At 54.6% G+C, this 7691-nt stretch overlaps 2 protein-coding genes across 7 annotated transcripts in view; both read left to right on the top strand.

Annotated features, from left to right (window-relative positions):
* The window catches only part of CEP85 (centrosomal protein 85), a 31997-nt gene extending 28472 nt beyond the window's left edge, over positions 1-3525 (top strand). For 5 of the 6 annotated variants that reach the window (XM_032863825.1, XM_032863827.1, XM_032863829.1 and 2 more), the window contains 3 exons: positions 1219-1326; positions 2469-2694; positions 3201-3525. In XM_032863825.1, the coding sequence (XP_032719716.1) occupies positions 1219-1326; positions 2469-2694; positions 3201-3361 (495 nt within the window). In that variant the 3' untranslated portion in view covers positions 3362-3525. Of the gene's footprint in view, positions 1-1218; positions 1327-2468; positions 2695-3200 lie in introns of those variants that run through there. The other variant, XR_004383361.1, reaches the window with a different exon arrangement.
* A 2603-nt stretch (positions 3526-6128) lies between these two features.
* Positions 6129-7646, top strand: SH3BGRL3 (SH3 domain binding glutamate rich protein like 3). The gene is made up of 3 exons (XM_032863834.1): positions 6129-6290; positions 6929-7096; positions 7223-7646. Exons 1-3 carry the CDS (start codon positions 6243-6245, stop codon positions 7286-7288), a joined length of 282 nt encoding a protein of 93 aa, XP_032719725.1. The 5' UTR covers positions 6129-6242; the 3' UTR covers positions 7289-7646.
* Positions 7647-7691: the final 45 nt, after the last annotated feature.

The raw sequence follows: 7691 nt of genomic DNA on the forward strand, positions 1-7691 counted from the left end.
GCCTTTGCCATCATGCGGGTCAGGCTGTGTCTGTCTAGTTCCCCTATTTCAAGTCCTGTAAGGATAGTCAAGCCTAGTGAGTGTTTATACCCATTTAAAATCCCAGATTCTTGGTAGAGTTTCTAATGGATCTCAGATACATTTCCTGGAACCCACAGGTTCCACAAAGGTTGAAAAAGCCCGACACTTAAGTGGTACATTTACCCATGGTGAAATTCCTCAGGCAAATTAAGGTATCAGGTGAATTTGCTGGAATCGGGTAGATTCAAAATGGCCGCCTAGGGTATTTCATAGTGATGAGATGTTCTTCTTTGGCAGTTACATTTTTTTATTAATACAAAATTGAAAATTCAGAAAACTTAAATACTTGATAAAAATAAGTTTCAAAATTGGGGGAGGGGATTGGAATGAATAGAATGAAAAGCAAAAAAATAGCAAACATAAATACCTCCCTCTCCCTGACCCTGACCATCCCTTCACAAGCACACACTCTTCTTCCCTTCCTCCCTCCCAACTAGATTAGGTGCCTGTGGGAGTGCTTTCCTTCCCTTTATCTCTGTCAGAAGCGTTTAGTATACAGTATTCTCAAGGGCTTTGGCTATGAGCTCCTCAAAGACAGGTATTGTTTGTATCCTCAGTATCCTCCGTGAGTGTCACGGTAACTGCTCGGTAAATACTGAGCTGACCTGAATGGATATTCCCTGCCCTCAAGAAAGTTATAGGGGTGGGTGGGAATCACATGCACAGCCAACGAATGTACAAATGAACCATGACAGAGGTATGAGTAGCAGGGTGAGAGTATGATGAATAGGATCTGATTTGCAGATAGAGGAAGGCCGGGTGGGCCTTGAAGATTTCCTGGGTGACAGGCAGGGAACAGTAGCCTGCACAAAGGGGAAGGAGAGTACACAACGGCATTGGAGCTGGAGCCTTTGGGAATGAAGGCTTTCAGTCACTTGATGTGACTGGAGTGGAGGCTGTGGGGAAGGTAGAAAGAGATATGGTTAGAAAAGTAGGTAAGGGCCAGACTGGCCTGGAATGCCCTGCTGAGAAGCTGGCCTCTAGTGAGTACATGGTCGGCGACTACGGGAGGGTTTCAAAGGGAAGTAGCAGATCAGGGCCGTTCTACGGCAGTCTCCCGGCGGTGTGTGTGTGGTGGGGTGGGGCTTACGGTCTGAACCAGATTTGCTACGACTCCTGTGTAATCCTACCATTCAGACCCTAGAGCAAGAAGTGGCTCAGGAAGAAGGAACAAGCCAGGCCCTGAAAGAGGAGGCCCAGCGGAGGGAGACAGCTCTGCAGCAGCTACGCACAGCCGTGAAGGAGGTGAGCGGCGTCAGCCTCGCGGCTGGGTGCGGCCTCCGCACGCCCGATTGCTCTGTGAGCCACGCCCCCCTCCCTAGGCCCCAGGAGCCCTCCTGTCTGACAGTCCCTCCTGAGGTTTTTTGACAGAAGAATGGGAAGGGACATTGCACTATCCTTTATATTAAAGGTCCTAAGCCCATCTTAGAATGGCCATAATTACCCAGGAATGCTTTTTGGATGTGAGAAGTCTGTCTCTCTCCCTTTGTCTTTCTGTAGCCACAGGTATGTGGGGTTGGGGAGGAAGGGTTCAAGAAGACTGAGAGCTTGGTGTCCTCATGGAATAAACAGAGCTGTCAGCAAGGGGTGACCGAGTTCACTGACCTACAAAGGAATCTCCGAGCTGGGATTGTCACATGGCCCAGTGAGGGGGAAGGACTGGGATTGGAGAAGGAACTGTATTCGGTGTCTTTAAATCAGAATAGAGGTAGGGAGGGGAGAATGGGTCAAGGTGTTATGGGAGAGGGAGGGAAGGAGACACGGACATACAGGAGTAGCTGGTCTTTGTAGAGAAGCCTGACTCCACTGAGGTGAAGGTGTGAAAAGGCAGGCAGGACACATTCTAGCGCTGTGTTCTCTAGCTTTCTAGTTTCTCCAACCCCCACCCAGTGGCTGGCTGCTAGCTGTATTGTTGTCTTTCTTGCCCCCTTTATTCCTCTAACATACTCTGATCAGGCTGGCCGGTGGCCACTTTTGTCAGGGTGGCAGGGAAAGATTGAAACCAGTGTCTCCTCAGATTTCACAGTTCACGTTAAGCCTTCTCTAATAGCCTGATTAACAGAGTTGGCTGAGGGACTGGCTTCAGATAGAGTTCCGAGGGGCGGGAGCATCTTCTCTGGTTCCTGAACAGAAACCTGGAGGCTGGTGACTCAGAGTCTGCTGGGAGTGGTTTCCTCTCCAGTGCTGGAACCCTACAGGCCCGACCTCCCTGCAGGAGAATTTAGAATTTAGCACTCCCCCAATTTTGGGATTGGGGGAGTGCTAAGCCTGTTGGTAGGGGTTAGGAGGGGGGTATCACCTGTGACTCATACATAGCCACACACAGGTACAGATACTCTGCCCTTGCCTGGGCGTGGTTTAACATGTTTGCCTGTCTGTCTGCTCAGCTTTCAGTGCAGAACCAGGACCTGATTGAGAAGAATCTGACACTCCAGGAACACCTGCGCCAGGCCCAACCAGGGTCCCTGTCTTCACCAGACACAGCCCAGCTGGCATTTGAGCTGCACCACGAGTTGGCCAGTTGCCTTCAAGATCTGCAGGCTGTCTGTAGCATTGTGACCCAGAGGGCCCAGGGCCATGACCCCAATCTCTCCCTGCTCCTGGGCATTCACTGTGAGTCTTCAGACCCGTCTGGGACTCAGGAAAGAGTGGCTTTCATTCTCTTGTCACCCCCACCCAACTTTCCCATCAGTTATGGTAATGTGTGAACAAGGCTTTGTAGGCCTGGTCACTGCCCGCTGGGAGTTAACTAACGTGTTTAGCAGAGTAGACAGTAAATCTGTTTTGGAAACAGATTGGATACCTGAATGCAGAACAAACAAAAAATGGCCCTGAGGCAGCAAGTTTTTAGCCCACTATTCCATCTGCTTTTGTAAAAGCATGCTGTGTCCTGGGATACCTGGGTAGCTCAGTGGATTAATCATCCGACTCTTGATTTTGACTCAGGTCTTGATCTCATTCAGGGTCATGGGTTCAAGCCCAGCATGGAGCCTACTTGAAACAATGTGCCATGTCCCCAGATCATGGGCCTCAGAGAACTACTTATCCATACTGTCCCCTCCATGAAAGCACCTCCTAACTGACTCACTAACATTCTCTTGAAATGCTCTCCTACTCAGCTGCACAGCACCCGGGGACTCAGCTGGATTTGCAGAAGCCGGATGTGATCAAGAGGAAACTAGAAGAGGTTCAACAGCTGCGCCGTGACATCGAGGACTTAAGGACCACCATGTCAGACAGATATGCCCAGGATATGGGAGAAAACTGTGTTACACAGTGAAGAATGCTGGGGTGGCACACGCTCTGGTCCCCCAGGGAAGATCTGCTCTGTTGAGCGCCAGTCTGCCCAGGTTCTGCCCCGACAATCTCTTGCCTCCTGTCTGCTGCTGTTCCCAGAGAGAAGGGGTGGAGGGGTTAAGAACCTGCGTCTGGGGCCGTGGGCTTACTAAGCAACGGTGCCTGCCCTGCTGCACACTGGCTTTGCATTGTTGGATTGCATTTGTCCTGTCATTGGATTTACCCTTTGAGGGTGAGTTACTAATTAACTTCTGCAGGTTACCTGATAAGTCCTCACAGACTGTTCCAGCCCCTGGCTGATGTCAAAGTTAAACAGGCTGCTCAATTCCCTTTTCCATCCTCTGGGATGGATCCGTATTCATTCCCACTCCATACCTTGGTCCCGCTGGTGGCAGAGTTCAGTAGAAGGGCATAGAAAGTCTGAGTACCAGTCATGATGGCCATGTGAGAATTCTCAGGCCAGCAGGCCAGCCTGCGTGGGATCTGAGCTGGCTTTCTTGGGTGTTCTTAGGCCTGGTCCCACTGCTGCTTCCTCAGGGCTCTTGTTCTCACAGACACCTCAGAGTGATCTGTTTATTAGCAAAGTACCCACTAGAATTGGCCTAAGGATTCTATCCAGGCCTCCTCCATCTGTGCTGTCATGCCATTTTGTAGGATGCCCCACTCTCCAGCTGCCCTGTCCTTTGGGGGTCTGGCCATGTGGTTAGCACAGCTCCCTTGTCTTTTGTTCTCAGGCTAGTCAGGTAGCCCCCTTGCAAACTCTTCTTTATGGTTCTGGATTTGAGCAGGATTTTCCCCTAGAATACCACGGGGCAACTGTCAAGCTGCTCGCCTCCTCCTCCTGGTGTCTAAGGGCTGGCGTCCAGCCCTGACTTGTGCCTCTCTTTTGTCTGTGGGCAGGGTCCTTTCCTTTTCTTGCTCTGCGGCTTCTTGAGAGTTCAGAGTACCCAGTATAGTTTGGCTCTAAGGTATAGCTTATTTGCTGGGTTTTGTTTGGGGCCTTTGGACCCTCTGCTTTCTAGTTTCTCATGCCTCCTCATTTAGGGGGCATCTCACAACACAATTGTTTGTATCTGGTTCTTGGGCTGGCCCCAGGCCTGCACTAGATCTGGAGCCAGGCCAGCCAGGGCCTTGGAAGGGTGTGCAGGAGCACTGAGCAATCCCAGAGCCAGCCACCAGGAGCTTGTTGGTAAGCCTTGAGCAGTCAGAGAAGCATCCTGAACCTCACTCTTGGGTCTGAATGAGACTCCTTAAGTGTTTTTACAATTCTGTGTCTTATTTATGGAGTGATGTATCCCTTCCATTCAGAACAGCCCCACCCAGCCATCCCCCTCAGCCTCTGGGTTCCTTCCTGCCTCCTAAAAGCAGAGCTGCCTGGTTGGTCTCCACCCTGTGTTGGGAGCCCAGCCACCATGCTCACGGGTATTTTTCCTCAAAGTTTGTAAGCAGTTATTTATATGAATCCTTGTTATGTCAACTGGTTTGTATTGCCTATTTTGATTACAAAATAAAATATTTAACAAACTCTTCAGTTTTCCATCACAGTTTTCATCACCATCCCTTACTCCACCCTTCCTTTTGGCTTGTTGGGGCCAAGGGCTTGTTCAGCCAAGTTCCCCAGATGGCAGCAAGGAGGAACCTTTGGCAGGTCCAGCCTCATGGCTGTTTCTACCACTTCCGCTCCTCTGTTCTCTGTGGGGACAAATAAGAGCTCTTCCCACACAACTTTCTATTGGGTGAAGTTGCCCGAGTCATTGAGCAAGTCTGTCATTGGAGAGAGTTTCCGTAATCATCTGAGAGGAAGTCAGCTGCCTCTAGGTTGCTGTGAGGTGGCGGCTTCTCTGGAGCCAGGCAGGGCACTGTTTGCTTTAAGGGGCTGGGGTTATCTTCCTGGGCTGCCATTCAAGCCCTGGACCTGGGGAGGACTTGTGAGGGGAATCCTGTCCCACCCCAGACAGCCAGCCAAGCCTCCAGATTTGGACTGGTTGCTAGAATCTGCTCCCTCTGAACCCCTTCCCATTTTTTCTGGGAGCAGGAGCAGCTTTAGAATGCCATCTGGAATCAAGGTTGAGCTAGGGCCACCCTAAGATCATCTGTGGATATTTCACGAGGGTGGACCAGGCTCTCAGGAGTGCTGGCCAGCCTCTGCCTCCACCCTTTCTAGAGCTAGCAGCCTCTTACCTTGGCCTCCACCTGGTGCCTTGAGGGTGTGGCCCTGTCTCTGGCCACCACCCTTCCTTGTCTAAACCTGCCTGAGAGTAACTTTTGGGGAAATCCCCCCGGGGGGGGGGGTGCTCTCCCTGTTTTGGTGTGCCACGGGGTTACCCAGGTGTGAGTGTCACTCTGGGGACTGTGGGAGGGGGTCCCTTAGAGTGAGGTCCCCTAGCCAAGGCACTGTACGTTCCAAAACGGCCCAAGCCTTCAAAGCTCTGAGCTGCGCTGCGCTATCGTGGCACCAAGGGGTGGGTAGCTGGGTGCAGCTAGCCTGGGGAAGGCTGAGGAGGCGGCCTTTGCCACACCCTCACCCTCCCTTCCCTGGCCTTTCCGGCCACCCAGGCTACTCCCCAGCCTCACACTGAGCCCCAGATCTGGGGAAAGCCGAAGGGGGCGGCCTCTCTGAGCCCTGGGGTCCTTGGCGAGCCCGGCCACTGAAGGGGGAGGGGAGGGGGACAGCGGCGCGCAGGGCGGGGTCGCGCAGGCTCCGCCCCGGCCGCACGCCTACCCGTGCCGCCCATTGGTCCCGAGAGCGGTGACTCGCGGGCTGAGCAGGAAGGAAACCGCTCCCGAGCGCCGCGGCGTCGTGTTTAGGCCGTGCAGCTCCCGCTACAGCCGTCCGTCCGTCGGCTTGCCCGTCCACCCGCAGCATGAGCGGCCTGCGCGTCTACAGCACGTCGGTCACCGGCTCCCGCGAAGTGAGTGCACGCCTGGGCCGCGCTGGCGTGGAGCGCAGCCGGCGCAGTCTGGGCGCTACGGCCAGGCGCCCGAGACCCACCCCCAGGGCGGGGGCAGGACGGGGGTGGGGGGCGACGAGGTGCGGGGCTCGGCCTCTGGGGTCCGGTCCAGAGGTGGGCTCCAGACTCGAACCCCTCTTTTGGGCATCCTGGAGCTTTAGGAGCCCCAGCACGAGCTGCCCACGCCCATCCCGTTGCTCCCACACGCACTCCCTGCAGCCCCACTACCACCCCATCACGTCCTGATGGTGCCCTTCGTCTCCTCCAATTTGTGCGTACCTGGGTGGGGGTGGCCCCTCACCAGCCTCCACCCGAGCGTGCCCTGCCTTCCCCTCGCTGAGCTCCTCTCTCCCCCCCCCCCCCCCCCGAACTTTATCCCACTTCCCTTCTTCGTTCTGACTCTCCTCCGCATGGTGGTCCCTCTCATCCTGCACCACTGCAAGCCTGACTCATCGTCCTAACTCCCTAGTGGCCAGAACGCTGGCCCAGGCTGTGGAGGGGGACAAAAACTACTGGCCACAGCCGCTTTCTTTCTGCCCAGGGTTCCCCCGTCAGTCCTCCAGCCTGCTCACTAACCCCTGCCCGCCCTCTACCCCCAGATCAAGTCCCAGCAGAGCGAGGTGACCCGCATCCTGGATGGGAAGCGCATCCAGTACCAGCTAGTGGACATCTCCCAGGACAACGCCCTGCGGGATGAGATGCGAGCCCTGGCGGGCAACCCCAAGGCCACCCCACCCCAGATTGTCAACGGGGACCAGTACTGTGGGGTATGGGCCCCGGGGGCTGGGAGTGGGGAAGTGTAGGAGGACTTCTGAGTCAGAAGTCAGAGTCAGACCTGAGACAAAATGCCAGCACTCAGGTGACCGCCTCTCCCCTCCCCTCCCCTCCCCTAGGACTATGAGCTCTTCGTGGAGGCTGTGGAACAAAACACACTGCAGGAGTTCCTGAAGCTGGCCTGAGCCCGCTGGACTCCCGTCACCACATGCCCCCCAGCCACCGCCCGGCCATGAAGGACCTTATGACCAACTCCCTGTTATCCTAAAACCTTCTGACCTTGGAATCTTTCCCCCCAACCCAAGCCCCTTCTCCTCCCCTCTCTGTTCAAAGGCAACATTCCTTACCCACTAATTTCAGAAATTGTCTTAAGCAACAGCCCAAGTGCTGGCTGTCCTCAGCCAGGCCCTGAGGCTGCCACCCTGCCTGGCACTGGCTGATGGGTGCCTTGGCTGCTTCCATTAGCCAGGGCTCTGCCAAAGGCCCCGCATTCCCCGTCCTGGGAGCACCCTAGAGACAATTAAATGTCCCATTCCACTGACAGCGTGTCTGTTTGATATGACCTGGGCTCTTGCTCTGAGCGAGGCT

The sequence above is a fragment of the Lontra canadensis genome, unplaced genomic scaffold (assembly GCF_010015895.1).
Source record: "Lontra canadensis isolate GAN:19392208 unplaced genomic scaffold, GSC_riverotter_1.0 scaffold25, whole genome shotgun sequence".
In the NCBI taxonomy this organism is placed as follows: Eukaryota; Metazoa; Chordata; class Mammalia; order Carnivora; family Mustelidae; genus Lontra; species Lontra canadensis.

Bases quoted from the DNA above. Each gene is read 5' to 3' on its own strand.
- SH3BGRL3 (XM_032863834.1), top strand. From the start codon at position 6,243: ATGAGCGGCCTGCGCGTCTACAGCACGTCGGTCACCGGCTCCCGCGAA. The intron at 6,291-6,928 runs GTGAGTGCACGC...CTCTACCCCCAG, and splicing joins CGGTCACCGGCTCCCGCGAA to ATCAAGTCCCAGCAGAGCGA. The intron at 7,097-7,222 runs GTATGGGCCCCG...CCCCTCCCCTAG, and splicing joins ACGGGGACCAGTACTGTGGG to GACTATGAGCTCTTCGTGGA.